At 42.8% G+C, this 15349-nt stretch overlaps 1 protein-coding gene across 15 annotated transcripts in view; it reads left to right on the forward strand.

The window, feature by feature from the left end:
* Positions 1-15349, forward strand: part of nedd4l (NEDD4 like E3 ubiquitin protein ligase) — a 59080-nt gene that overhangs the window by 16103 nt on the left and 27628 nt on the right. For 6 of the 15 annotated variants that reach the window (XM_036140267.1, XM_036140269.1, XM_036140268.1 and 3 more), the window contains exons 1-6: positions 596-1826; positions 9104-9154; positions 12122-12183; positions 12384-12504; positions 14794-14948; positions 15147-15282. In XM_036140267.1, coding sequence (XP_035996160.1) covers positions 744-1826; positions 9104-9154; positions 12122-12183; positions 12384-12504; positions 14794-14948; positions 15147-15282 — 1608 coding nt within the window. In that variant the 5' untranslated portion in view covers positions 596-743. Of the gene's footprint in view, positions 1-593; positions 1827-8292; positions 8329-9103; positions 9155-12121; positions 12184-12383; positions 12505-14793; positions 14949-15146; positions 15283-15349 lie in introns of those variants that run through there. The other 9 variants (XM_036140280.1, XM_036140281.1, XM_036140283.1 and 6 more) reach the window with 7 other exon arrangements.

Consider the following 15349-nt stretch of genomic DNA (forward strand, 5'->3'; position numbering starts at 1 on the left):
ATTTTCTTATCTCTGATCATAGAAGTTTTTCTTTAATTTATCAACTCCTTCTCCTTTGATCTAGCTTCTTAATGAGAAATGGGTGTAAAACGCTGGATGATGTTAGGGATCACGTGTCTGAGGAGAAGCTTGGACAGTTGCTGTAGTGCTGTGGCTTGATGGGCGGGGCCGGGGGGGGGGGGCCTTGGGGGTCAATGTGCTATCGTAACCTGAGGTGGTGGGCCATTTGAAGTCACGTGACTGACAGGCAACCCTCTGTCACCTCGGCAACCAGGAACTGTGCACGCTCTCACCCTATCATGTCAGGAATGCTGGCTGTCACTCGACCAAGGCTATTTCTGCTGTCTGTCGCTAGTGCCTGGTGGTCCTAATAGTTCGCTATACAGGGATCCTCCTTTTTTTTTTTTTTTTTTTTTTTTAAATATATAGTTGCCCTTCCTCTTTCTGAACTCTTATTTTCCACCTCGATTTTTGAGTGTTCTGCTGCTGCTGTTGTGTTTTTGCGGTGAGACGACTCTGGTCTGTGTGCAGTTCATTGTGGGATAGGAAAGTTGTGGAAGAGACTGGGACTGAGGGGTGGGAAGGAAGGGAGGGAGGGGGAAGAAAAAAAAGGGGATAAGTCATCGAGCCAGCCAGCCAGCCAAAGGAGAAGTGGGCGACACAAGGAGAGGAGGGAACCGACAGCAAGTGAGAGTTTTAACAGTGCGTGAGACTGAACAGAAGCTACGGGACATGAGGTGAAAATGGCTCAGCGTCTGCGTTTGTACTTTGGATCTGGCCGCAGCAACACGGCCCCGGAGATGCTGGAAACGGACTCTGAGGATCAGCGAGGAGAGGGCGAAGCGGAGAGGGGGCACTACGTTGGGCCTCCTCCGTTACCCAGGCCTCCTCAGGAGTCGGCAGCGCAACACATCCCGTCTGGAGCTTTTGGCTTGCGCTCGGAGCCTTCACTCAAAAGGAGCTCCTCCATGTTCATACCACAGCTGACCCCCTACCCGGAGCCTCGACCCACCAGGAGCTCGTCTGTGCAGATCTCCCTCCAGCGCTCCAACGGATCGCTTAACAGAGATTCTAGTGGCCTTGCTGATGATGTTCCACCGCCTTGTTATACTCCACCTGGACCTGCGCCTGCATATCCTGAACCACAGGTTCAGGAAGACTTTCCACGGCAGCCGCCTCCTCCATACTACTGTCCCGATTCTTTAAGCTCCCAGTCGTTGCTGAATGAACCAAACCTTCCCAAACGCAGAGTTTTTAGCATTGGCCCCAGTGGCTATACTACATTTAGTGGAGGTCAACCCGGTTTTAGTGTTGGTACCATTTCTATCCAGAGGAGTTCTCCTGAGATGTTTGATGTTCAGCATTTCAGGATTCTTCCTTATGGTCGAGATGGCCAGCAACAGGGTCGAGAGTCATGCCCTGGTGTTAACGGTGCAACGCAGAGACTAGTTTTCCAGCTACAGCAAAACCAGGATCAGACCCAGGATAGTCTGCAGGCTGCGGCGTCCCAGGAGGGCTTCGGCCGAGACAGCCCGAGAGGTATCCGCGCGGTGCGTTACCCCAGAATTCGACTGCACAGGAGCTCCTCTCACCCGAGGCTGCTGCTGGAAAATAAACATCAGAAAAACGGGGCAGATTTCCAGACCATAGAGGAGAATCAGACTGATGTGGAAGTGGAAGCAAAAGATGGATCAAAATGTTGTACTTTCAAAATCAGTGGGGAAAATCCCAGAAGGCAGCCGCATTTCAAGATATTCTTTACCCAGAGTGGAGGCGGAGATCAGGATGTGAGTCTTGGCAAGAAATTTACAACAAATGATCCCAAGGTAAAGATTATTCCAGGCAGACCGTAGCCTGTTTTTTAAAAGTTTGGAGATTACTTTCTTTTTTTTTTTTTTACGTATTGCCTTAGATTGGAGGTTGTTATAGCATTCTGACGAGAAGAGACACAGTGATCACACTCCCTGTTATTTCTTTCTTAACTCAACAACCACAGGCATTTGAAATTTAACCCACATCAGCCAATTAGGCTGTAAAAGAAAACAGCAATAACAGGGAGTTTGTCCCTGTACACTTGCTGTCTCCTATGTCTCAGAAATCTAACACTCAAGTTTTGATAAAACTCCCAATAGCAGTCGGTGTGCTTTAAGTGTCGGCTGTTTCTATCTTTAGCCTCCTCTAAGCGCTGGTGTTGAGTTTAAGAGCAGGCAGATGGTTTTACTTCTCTGGCTCCAAGGCAGTGTGGATCACTGTATGCATCAACTGCTTTGCAAGCGATTGAAGGTGTTGATACAGCCAATTCATCAATCGGGAAATCTCACAAGAGTAATCAGTATTTACCAGAAACCATTTTGTTGAACTTTACCCCAGTGTCTAATTGGCCTCCTTCCTCAAATGTGTTGCTTAGATGTAAGGTGATTGGCGAATGTTTTTTACTGGTTGTGTTGCTTTGCTTTTTAATGATTTTTGCCAAAATCTCTATAGTAAGTACTTCATGCCAGAAAGTGAAGACTAGAATATTCAACTTAGGAGTGAAACAATGTTACAGAGATCATTGAGGATCGTCAACCGTTTTTAAACTGATCGTGTGCCAGTTCATTACCTGCGGGGGGTTTGACAAGAGTTGTTCTATATTTTACTCAGAGTTTACCGTAAGGAAATGAGGGTTATCACAGTTATAAAACAAAATGATATCCTCAGGAGGTAGTTTTGGGACTAACTATTGGCAATACTTGTTTTCTTTCTAATCTAGGAGTCGGTGGGCCCAAGCAGGAGTAATATACGTTGTAGGTTGCCATCTTGTGAGTAGTGGTTTAGGTACACGGTGGGGAATTGTTTGTTTACTGGTTGAAATGGCAGCAGAAATGGGAAAAGTGGCCAAATGTGGGTACACTTGTATAGCGCGTCAAGTCCTGAGTAGCCGAAGCACTTTACACGACAATCAGTCATATTCACTCATTCAGCTGCCCTGGGGTAGACGGACAGAAGAAGGGGTGCCATACAAGCAGCGCCACCGGGCCCTCTGACCACCGGCAGTAGGGAAAAACGGATGACATGTTTAGATTAGAACTGGCAACCCACCAGTTACAGGACAAACCCCTAGCTCCTGCGTCACTATTGCTGCATCTGCAAAGTAGGGAATGAACCTGAACCCCAAATGAGGGTCACCACAGTAGCCAATTTCACTCTGCACAAAAGGCTGTCTATCCAGAAACTGCAATAACAACAGAATAATGACTCCAGTGGGGATATTGTTGCACACTGTTTAAATGTGTGATTTTCTATGCAACTTTACACTCCCATCAGGAAATTTAGTTAATGTCTAATCAAAAATTCAAATGTTGCTGTTTTGGGAGCTGATTCCCTATGCAGGAGGAGATTTTCCTGATCTTCCTCAACTGCTTAGAGTTGGAGGAAGAGAGGAAAAAAAAATAAAAGTTGGATAACAATAGAGCGTGCTTATTGGTTTGTGTATCTGTTCGCCAGACTAACTGGTTGCAGAAGGCTATGCCAGAGACATCTACCCTTATTATGGCTCTGCCGTGACGCCTGCAGAAGCCTATCACAAAGATCTCCTTATGACCAACTGCAAAGGCTATATTTACCTGAGACAAAGAGGGGTGGGGGAGGGTTTTGTCCGTGGCAGGGGTTCTCTTTTTTTATTTTTGGCCTTTGGACTGTTAAAGAGATGCAAATCATTGTTGTTGTGAGGGGCTTTTCTCAGTCAGCTCCCATCTCTCCAGCGGGCATAGCTTTGTAATTCAGTTGTGTCAGCACTGGGACTGTTGAGTATGTGACTTTTGACACCCGAGCCGAAGCCTGACTCATACCAGTTTACCTTGAATGGTGAAGTCTGTTATCACCTCTTTTATGCCATCTAGTCATTTTGGGGAAAACTTTTTCTTTAATCCTTCCTTAAGGCATGTACATACTCTGGGTGTTTTTAATTTATTAGTTTTGTTTCACAGCTGCAAAAGACCTTTAAAGTGTTAGGACATGGACAAGACTATCAAAGACTATTCTGCGTTGTCTACTAGTATTGTCTAGTTAATGTCCAAAATTATTTATACCCTCATTTTTGAATATTGCCAACATATTTCTTCTGACTGGAGGTTATGTTAAGGTTTCTGGGTGTCCCAGGCCGTCCGTCCGTCCGTCCGTCCGTCTTCTTCCGCTTATCCGGGGTCGGGTCGCGGGGGTAGCAGCTTCAGTAGGGAGGCCCAGACGTCCCTCTCCCCGGCCACTTGGGCCAGCTCCTCAGGATGAATCCCAAGGCGTTCCCAGGCCAGCCGGGAGACATAGTCCCTCCAGCGTGTCCTGGGTCTTCCCCTGGGCCTCCTCCCGGTGGGACGTGCCCAGAACACCTCACCAGGGAGGCGTCCAGGAGGCATCCTGACCAGATGCCCGAGCCACCTCAACTGGCTCCTCTCGACGTGGAGGAGCAGCGGCTCTACTCTGAGTCCTCCGTGGATGACTGAGATCCTCACCCTATCTCTAAGGTAGAGCCCAGACACACTACGGAGAAAACTCATTTCAGCCGCTTGTATCCGGGATCTCGTTCTTTCGGTCACGACCCAAAGCTCGTGACCATAGATGAGGGTAGGAACGTAGATCGACCGGTAAATTGAGAGCTTTGTCTTTTGGCTCAGCTCTCTCTTCACCACAACGGATCGGTACAGCGCCCGCTTCACAGCAGACGCTGCACCAATCCGCCTGTCGATCTCCCGCTCCATCTTCCCCTCATTCGTGAACAAGACCCCAAGATACTTGAACTCCTCCACTAGGGGCAGCACACCCTCCCCAACCCGGAGAAGGCACTCTACCCTTTTCCGGTTCAAGACCATGGTCTCGGATTTGGAGGCACTGATTCTCATCCCGGCCGCTTCGCACTCGGCTGCGAACCGCTCCAGTAAGAGCTGTAGATCACGCCCTGATGAAGCCAATAGGACCACGTCATCCGCGAATAGCAGAGACGCAATCCTAAGGCCACCAAAACGGATCCCCTCAACACCTTGGTTGCGCCTAGAAATTCTGTCCATAAAAGTTATGAACAGAATCGGTGACAAAGGGCAGCCTTGGCGGAGTCCAACTCTCACCGGAAACGAGTCCGACTTACTGCCGGCAATGCGGACCAGACTCTGACACCGGTCGTACAGAGACCTGACAGCCCTTATTAAAGGGCCCGGTACTCCATACTCCCGGAGTACCCCCCACAGGATCCCTCGGGGGACACGGTCGAATGCCTTCTCCAGATCCACAAAGCACATGTAGACTGGTTGGGCAAACTCCCATGCCCCCTCTAGAATCCTGCTGAGGGTATAGAGCTGGTCCAGTGTTCCACGGCCAGGACGAAAACCCAGGCCAATTTTGTAGTTTGTCCTGACAGCTAAAGATTAGGGTCATGGGAAGGAGGCCTTTCAACCTCAAAGACTTGGAGCTTGTCAAGATAGATCGTACGAATGCCAGTGGAAACAGGAAAAAAGGTGGTCAGCAGTTAAAGGAGACATTTTTCTATTGATTATTAAGAAACGTACAAATAATTTTCCACTTGTAATTTTTTTAAATAAAATGTAAATGAAAACAAAAGTTCTTCCTTTAAAAATTACTGTCCTTTCATATTTTATAAAACAATATAAAAGGATAGTAATTTCTTAAAGAAAAGGCTACATCACATTGGTATGTTGGGAGTTGGTAAGCCAGGTCAACACCTCGGACAATGTCTTTTACGAGGGATCCTGTTGCTCTATGCAGGCATGTAACTAGTCTGTAGAAAGGTTGGGGTTGGTGGCGAGTGTCAAATTAACAACTGTGTGAATGCCAGCGTGCAGATTTTTCCAACAGAACGCTGGATGAGCAATAGCACACACCTCTACCTTTCAGTGGCTGTGATGTTTTGGGTGATTAGTGTTCTAATCTCTAAAAGCAGACCTACCTGCCCAAAATGGTTGTTAGTGTAAAGATAGTGTTTGGTTAAAGTGATCTGTTTGTTTTATTGTCTGGAGATGGCCACCACAGGTCTCAGACATCTTTGTTCGTCCCTCCTCTACCTCTTGGTTGCTTGAAGCAAACAGCTACTGCTGGTGAAACCAGTTTCTGGTTTCAGTTCAGAAGTGGCCCTTTAATGACACTGCAACTTGATCCTTTGGCAAAGAAATCACCCCTGTGTAAAGTTATTATTATGGTTAAAGTGAAAAAAACAAAACAGCCCTGAATTAATATTTATTCCAGAAGACTCTGTGTGAAGCAATAGAGACACCGTTGGGTAAACGGCAGTATGTTATATCAGATAAAATTCCCTGGTTAAGCTGTCATACATGAGCCACAAATCATTTCATTATAATTTCCTGTATAGTGGACTTGAGACATTTCTCTGTACTTTCTGAACATGTTTGAAGTCTTCTTGCTATTTAAATTGGCGACTAAGTATATATTTAACCCAATTATTTGCTTTTAATTATTTTTCTTATATCCCAGAAGTTTGTTTCTGAAATCCACTGATTTTTATAAAATAATGTAAAAAGGGTATACTTTCTGAATGAAACAAACTTGCGTTTTCTACAAAAATGTATACCCTAATTTAATAACAATATATCTTTTATATTCCTAAATAATAATCAAAAAATTATTCTTTAACATCTTTTTGTGTTTCTTCTGACTTCATCTGTAATCACCTCTCTGCTCCTAAAAATAATTAACTTGTTGTCGTCTTCACTCAGTAACGGCGTCCACACTGAAGAGTGTTGTCGGTGTTGGTAGAGCGTAGGTATGTTTAGTTCGCTGATCAGAAAAAGATCCGATGTCTGAGTTCTTAGTCGGCTGGTCGCAGGTCAGTGGCGGTCCAGCTGAATTATTTCTTAGACAAATGATTGACTTTTTATTTTTAGAGGGGAAAATAAACTGTTTTACTTTGTGAATTGTTATGTTCAGTCTTAGAAGTTGCTGTGGCTCTGGATGTTTCTTTCAGCTATCTCTGTTAATGTCTAACTGTTTTAAATCACGTGAAAGTTGTGTAAGAAGGCAGTTATTGGTCCTGGTGGTTTGGGAATTAAAAGCAAATCCTGATGTCATTTTAGATACTTTTCCAAGAATAGATCACCGGGTGTGCCTGTGTTTGCGTGTGGGCGGAAGTGCGTGCCTGTTTTTATGGGACACACTTACATACAAATTAAAGATTCCAACTTGTGTAAATTGTGGAGGGAGGCCGGTGAGCTCACTCCCCCAAAGGTTGCTCCACTTTTTCCTTCTTATCAAACCAAAATGATGTAGCTGCTTAAAATATTAAGCTCAAACCAGCAGGGAGAACTAGGCCAGTGGTGTTTTTACTCCCAGCCTATGAAAACTATAGGATCTGTTGTATTGGTTTGTTTTTAGATTACCTTTTTTCCCCTTAATTTGCCACGTCACATGACCTTCAACGAAGGGACACCCATTCAAAAATTAACCAAGGACCATTTCACAACTTTTTCTGGCATGTAGACCTCCTTAGATCCGAGCTAGATGTTGGACAAAATAATGGTATAACAGATCTCAAGCTGTGATTTTTAAGGAGTTTTTATTTGCCGTTGAGATAACCCAGTCCAGGTTTAGCATAATAGAGCTGATTCAAGTTTGTCCAGATGATGAAGAAAACTGCAAAGGTCCTCAACTACACTGATGAAACCAACTGATGTTATACTCCAGCAAAGTTAAGGTTTTGTACTCAAACGTCCGGAATGTTATAAAAACTGCCAAAAACAATATAGACCTCAAGTCTGGCATTTTGAAGTGGAACATTTGTAGGAACCCTGTGGATCCAGGTGGAGATGGAAGCAGGCCCAAAGAATGAAAGCAATGATTTTCCACATGCAATACATTTCTTTTTCATATCCCCTTGAATATAAAAGGTTCACCTGGATTAGAGTTGATTTGAACATGTTACCATTTGATGCTTTAAGGGACATTCTTTAGCATTGAAACAGCTTTTATAGATGCTAAAGCATGGAAGTTTAACCTTACAGCTTGAAGAACATAGAACTATTCGTAAAAAGAAAACTTGTTTGAACTTGTAGAGTTTTATTGCAGGCTGTAGGGATGCTTTTCTTTAGTTAACAGGTTATTAAAATTGTTGTTTTGACTTCTTTCTTTCCTTTATCACCCCCATGATCTACATGTTTCGCAAATCAGACTCGGATGAGTTTTTCAAGGATCAGTAAATAGTTTCAGCCCAAGTTCTTTGTCAAATCCCTTACAGCAAACAAACACTTTTGTTAGTCTGTGCCAAGTGTCTAAAAAAAAGTTGTGTCCCACACACAGGCTGCTTCCAAGAATGGGCTTTTTCATCTGGGACAGGTAATCATTGCTCAACCGCGGGCAAATCTGTGGGCCTCTGCAAACCGAAACACAAAACCTTTCCTGAATCTGCCCTGTCGTCACATCTGTCCTTCTCACCCTCCTTCAGTTGACTTGGCTTCTACTTGGTGGCAGTGGATGTTGTTGTTTTTTTCCTTGCTGGGTTCACACGGGTGTTTTTTATTTTTTTATTTTATGCAACTCAGAGGTGGTTCTTAAAAGCCTGTCCATAAATAAAAACCAAATCTGAGCCTTGTTGGACACCTGTGGTATTCTATAAATTTGGAGGAGACTGTAGGCCTCTCATTAGGTTTTCCTGGATATGAATGTCCAGATTTTAGGTAATCTATAGCCAAAATCCTGCAGGTACATTCCATTTTTTTTTACCAGAAATATCATCCAACTAAGAATTATTATTTTTTAAATCAGTGATCAATCGTCATGCAAGATTATAAATTACCTTTATGAACTCTGAAAACCATGTTTTTTTTTTTTTTTCTTCAGATTTCTACAGGTGTTCATACATAAGGCTAGAAATTATTTCTGGATGGCGCTGCCCTTAATGTCAAAACCAATCAGCCTTTATCTCTCTATCCGATTAAAAACACTCAAAAAACATAACTGTTTTGACTCTTTTGGTGCACCAGGCAATTTCTCTCAACATTGTGGTTTCCCCCTTTTTATCCCTGCTGGAAATTTGGGCTTTCAAAAAATAAAAATAAAAACGTGTCATAGACTTCTCTAAAGTTTCTCTTCTATATCCCCCCACCAATAGACAAGAGATGACTTCCTCGGACAGGTCGACGTTCCTCTCAACCATCTGCCGGTGAGTTACACCCGTCTCTGCGTGTATACGTGCACACTGGATGTTTTAACACTACTGAGGACTCAGCTATTTCTTATCGTTCAGCTTTGCTGTGGTGCTTGATTAACCCCCATGAAGCTGTGTGTGTGTGTGTGTGTGTGTGTGTGAGAAAGTGCCTGCCCCGTACCAAGCTTGTTGTTGTAAAGTCAAACAGCACTCTTCTGGGTAGGACTGGAGAGCCGTCACTGGACAGTGTCAACAAAGTGACTTTAAGTTGTGAAACGTCACACAGCCGATGGAAAAAGCTGCACATGTTTTCGCCCTTGAGTCCCAGGATGTTGCTGTTGTTTAAAAACAACGTTTAGAATCACTGGTTGGCACTTTTTCTAGAAATAAATTTGTGAAATTCACGCTGATGACTGTTCATCATTCAAAATCCGTTCACTTAATTAAACTGGCTTTTGAAACATGAGTTAAAACTGTGTTGTTGTTTTTTTCCCCCCACCCTTGTTAGATTAGTTTTAGTTATGCTAGGATATTCTCAATTGAGTCCTGAATTGGATTCTTCATTGATTGCAGATTCTTTTAAACACAGTTCTTATTTTGTGGCAAACATTTATTCTATTTGCTTAATAGTTGCTCATCCATTGCAGTAGTGTAACTGTGCAAAACCAGCCCTGCTTTGCACCATCTTCATTCACTCAGCTGGGAGACGGAACGGTTCTTAATCAATGCATTGTCGTCTTAAATTAAGCATCTACAGAGATGCATATGACTTGTGAAAGTTTAGCCGGAGTTATGTTTTGTAAATTTCCTCGTTATTTGCAAAAGACGCATGGTGTTTGGACATCAATAAATTAAAAGCCCAAATAAAAACACTGTCCAAGCATAACTCAGTTTAGAAATAAATATAAGGAGATCCTTTCCACAGAAGTACAATGATTTTAAAGGGTGTTAAACCACTTACAGTGATGGTGTTTTTATTTATCTTCTCTTGATTTGTGATGTATATGTTGTTTTTATGTGTGTATTTAGTTATTTGTTTATATCGTTTGTCATATTGTATATTATCGATTTGTAATTTTTAAGTCCTAATTAAAACTATATATGGGCTGTTTACCTTCATCAAACTAAACCAACGTTATGGTTTCAAAATGGCAAAAATGTACCCGTCATACCATTTCTACGCTTTATAGATGCTACAGAAAAGTACCAGAGCGACTGGAGTCTTCTGCTTCTGTCAATAAGCACAGAATAATGCAGCATTGCCCCTCCCCCACTTGTTGCTGCACGCTTCCAGGCAGAATAAATGGGAATTGCATGCTTAACCATATAATCTATATAGTTAACTCTATTTCTATATATGAATTGGATGCGTCTGCCTTGTGAAAGTGTCTTAAAACACGCCGGATGTGAATTGTTGCTCTGTAAATGGACTTGATTTGAAGACAAGAAAACTACCAAATGTCGCAGTTGAGAAATATTTCCGGTCATTATAAACTTGGGCCCTCATAGTAAGGAATATAAACGAGCTTTATATCACACTTATGATAAAGTAACACTGTTTTCAAACTACAGCTGGTAAAAGATGACAGGGTGGTAAGGCAGTCAGCTGCAGGTTGGCTGCCCAAGTCTATAAACAACAATATGACTTTAATATTCTGATTAAGAAGTATGTTTACTTGAAAACACTTAATTCAGTGAATATTTACTCTATATTTCTGCTTGAATTTGTTTATCAAAGAAAAAAATCATAACTACAAAAAACAGTGTTATATTACTCACCAGCAGTAGGAATAGTTAATCCGTTTCTTTTTTTTATTTAAGCAGATAGACTTTGGTTTTTAATGTTTTTGTTAATGCTGTTAAATTCAGTGTGGTGATTCTAATCAAGTCTATCAGTGTATGGGAATCTCATACCCGTCCATGCCTAATGCAGACCAGAGACTTATGGGCCTTCTGCATGTTTGACAAGTCTGCTGTCAGCTTTGGTTGTTGCTCACTAGGGTTTTATCTTGCTTGTCAAGCCTGAAAAGCCCATTAGCGGACATTGTTGGGATTAATTATTAATGTCCTAGTTGTGTCCCAGCGGTCCGGGAAATTCTTAGCAGATAAAAGCCACAGCTGACTCACGTTGAAGTGAAGGAAGAGGACGTGTTGCTACAACTCAGCTAATACTGCATCTTTCTTTAGCTGGTTATGTGCGTGAGGCCGACTGAGGGAGTATAGCGCTTCTTCTACCGAGGTGTTTTCATACACTTCATTTATGATATACGTTACTGTAAGCTGTCTTATTCATAGTTCCTGGACTTCTGAAGTCATCGTCTTCAGCTAGTAGTTTGTAACACAGGGTCTGTTATGTGTCATGACATAAAGCTGACTCACGTGTTGTGGTTCGGCAGTACTCCGAGTCACCCACGTTTGCCATATATGCCTTTAGAAACTTCCAGCGCGTCTTTACAGATGGACACACAGCGTTCCATTTTTGAGGAAGTATACTTGTTGAAACCTCCTTCCCTGCAATCTCGTGAGATTTTTATTTACATTTCATTTAAAATATTATCAGGATCCACTTTTTGCGAGTTTGATCACTTTAAAATGTCGTAAAGAACGGTTCTGATTCTGATAGCTTCCTCAGATATCTGGTGATGAATGGGCATTTAACTGTATTATGGACAATCCTTCCAGTTTGGTTACGCAAGCTGACAGTTTGAGTGAGTGGCTCCTTGCAGAGCAGCATATGGTGAGCAGCCAGCGAGGACTGGCTTGGCCCAGTCACGGAGGAGTGTTAGATTGCTGTGAATTATCTGCGACCTTTCTGCTCCTCAGTATGAAACAGGAGAACCTCATTATTACATAATGACCGTGGGATGGGTTCACAGGGAGTGGGGGGGGGGCTGTGGCTACACTTTAAAAAGGTTGATTGTGATGATTTGTTTGTGTCTAAGGTCTTTACCTCCCCCATAAACAATTCTCTCCTCTCTGCAGACTGAGGACCCTGCGATGGAGCGTCCTTACACATTCAAAGACTTCCTGCTTCGGCCAAGAAGGTTAGTTTTTGCTGAAAGAGTGACAAAAACCCACAGAGCTCAGTCAGAGGAATGAAAACTGAGTGGTTTATCAACACTTGTCATTAGCAGTTAACAGCAAGGCTACGGCCATCAGACTCTCATTAGACCACTAAATCTAAAATAACATCGTGGGCTAATGGTGTTATGTGGAAACTGACCTACATTTCCAACATGTCAAGCTCATGTCGTTGTTCCAGTCACAAGTCCAGGGTGAAGGGTTACCTGCGACTGAAGATGGCCTATTTGCCCAAACAAGGAGGACAAGAGGAGGAGGCTGGAGAGATGAGGGAAGAGGCTGAGGTAAGGTCTCAGACACTATTGTTGTTAACTCAAATGGCTGACTCTGCATTACCTAAGACTTTTTTTTTTTATTTTATTTTTAAAACTAACCAGACAGGATCTTAGTTTCTTTCCTTTCTTCCACACAATGACAGCATCTCTCTGAGCTGAGAGTAAATGTCCTGCTTCAGGCCAGTAGGAATGTCTGCTTATGGTGGGAGGAGGAAGGACAAGTCGATTTTTTTTATTCTTTTTCCTGAGAATTTGGGAAACCTCTGGTTGCCAGAATCTGTAAAGTCTTTTCCAGGTTGAGGTCTGGAAAAATCATTTCAAATGTAGACTGATATTTACAGAAACAGGAGCTTTGTCTCTTGTACTTTGAATGTCTGTTCTTCTATGTACTGCGTTTTAAGACGGTGGAAAGTTTTTTTACTAGGTCTACGAAAAAGTATTCACACTCTTGCACCGTTTCACATTTTGTACCTTTTAAAACCAGTTAGTTTCATCAGACTTTAATGTGATAGACCTGTACAAAGTAGTGCATGGCTGTGAAGTAGAAGGAAAAGGAAAAAGGGCTCTCAAAACTTTGCAAATAAAAATCTGAAAAGTGCGGAGGCCATTTGTCTTTAGCCCCTTCTCCCTCAGATACCTGTAAATAAAACCAAGTGCAACAAATTGCCTTCAGAAGACATCTGGCTTGAGTTCACCTAAACTGACTTGCCGAAAATGGAGAGCAGTAGTCAAGACTAGAACGGACCATGGAAACTTGGGAGGGGCTGCAGAAAGCCACAGCTTCCATTTTTGCACTATACAAATCTGTCCTTTTACAGAAAATCCTAGTAGGAAAAAAAAGCCAATTTTTGAAAAAGTCCTCTTTGTCATCTGCTGGAGAAGTTCATTTGGTCAAAGTAGTTGTCAAAAGTTTTGGCCTACATGCAAATTGGCATTTGTGGATGAAAAAATTGAAAACCTCTCTGAAAACCTATGTTAAAAGCTGCTAAAGACTTGAGACTGGGATAGAGATGGGTCCTCCAGCAGGACAAGGCCCTTAAGCATTCGACCAGAGCTAGAATGACCAGGGGTCTGAACCACCAGTCCTGGAAGACATCTGTCCTGCAACTTTTAGATGTGTTCTTGGTCCAACACACACAAATCGTATGACTAAACTGCTTGCACAGCAAGCTATCAAGTTCTACGCAGTCCCCCTAGTCATCTAGTTAACTGATTCAGGTTTGTTGAAGCAAAAATATCATCCAAAAGTACATACTGTTGACTCATTGGAGTTAAATACAAATGCGCTCCAAAGCTTTCCAAATGTTTAAGTCGTCAGAAAAGTTGACACCATGTATTATTTTTCTTTTGTATCACAAGTACGCACGTCTTTGTGTTTCTGTATCACATAAAACCTAAAACGGATGCGTTCACGTTGTAACTTGACACAAGGTTGTAAAGGTGGGGAAAAAAAATCTTTTTATCTTTCTTGTAATTTACCTTTCAGTTAACCTAATATTAAAGCTAATAGATTTTTCTTTACATACCACAGTGTGGATCTGTCTTCCTCTTCCATTATAGACAGCATACCCCATTCCCATGGGTGTGATCAGCTGTTTATCACGTACAGATTCGGCAACTTAGACAGCTTCTCTATGTATGTCCGTCTGCCTATGACATTACATTGATCGAGCAGCTTCTCGCATCCAAAACGACTCGGAGGAAAGGATACGCTGCCGTGATTATTAATCATCCACACAATATGTAGTCTGTCTGCGCAAATGTTCATGATTTATGTTGCTGCCTCTGCGCCAGACTTAAAGTGACTTCACAGGAAGTGTTTGTGGTGCTGCCCCGCTTTGACCCTTCGGCAGCCGCCGCTGTTTCCATCTAACTTTGCGGTACGAGTTTGGGTCGCTTGGAACTACATTTGAGGTCATGCAGAGATTAGTTTCGATTACAGGTTACTGCTTCTAATGGAGAAATCAGAAAACACTGAGCCCTGTATAATATGTCTGTATCGTACGGTGCCTCACGATGTGATGAAGAAGTCTTTTTTTTTTAGTCAGCCCGAGTTGATATTTAAAGTGTAATCACAGGTATCTTGCCAGATACTTTCCAGACAAAAAGCCAGTAAATGTCATGTAAATAATTTAAAATGCAATATAAAGCAGAAAATAAAATGTAACCAGTCACCCCTATAATGTTTTTCCATACTGTAATCCTCCTCCTTTCCTAAATTTTACTAAGATTATCTGTACCCATGAGATTGAGTCTGTGAATTTAAATATCTTGCGCCAATTGTGGATTTTATTTCAGGTTTGGGATGAGTCGGCAGATTCAGGCTCCCAGCGGCCCCAGCAGCTGCTGCCTCCTTTGCCTCCGGGCTGGGAAGAAAAGGTGGACAACCTGGGACGTACGTACTATGTGAACCACAACAACCGCAGCACACAGTGGAAACGGCCTTCCAACGTGTAGGTTTGATCAGTTTTATGAACTAAGCTGAAAAAGGAACAACTGTGGTTGCTGATTAAGACTTTTAGCCTTTGGTGGTGCCTCGTTAACTCCTCCTATGACTTTTTTTCAATACTACCATAATTACTAATTGTGTTGTGGCTTTCATTATCACATTTATATTTGCATCTCCACCGACATCCCCCGTCAATCTGAAGGGATGTGATCTCAGAAATTGAGAGCGACAATCAGCAGCGGCAAATAAATCAGGAGGCACACCGCGTTTTCCGTGCGCGGCGCCACATCAGCGAAGACCTAGAGAACGAGCGCCTGGACTCCAGGGACATCGACAATGTGAGAGAAAAGACTGCAGACGTTCTTATGGTACCAGCGCACAGGGCCATCGCTATCCATAGTGACG

The sequence above is a fragment of the Fundulus heteroclitus genome, chromosome 8 (assembly GCF_011125445.2).
Source record: "Fundulus heteroclitus isolate FHET01 chromosome 8, MU-UCD_Fhet_4.1, whole genome shotgun sequence".
NCBI lineage: Eukaryota > Metazoa > Chordata > Actinopteri > Cyprinodontiformes > Fundulidae > Fundulus > Fundulus heteroclitus.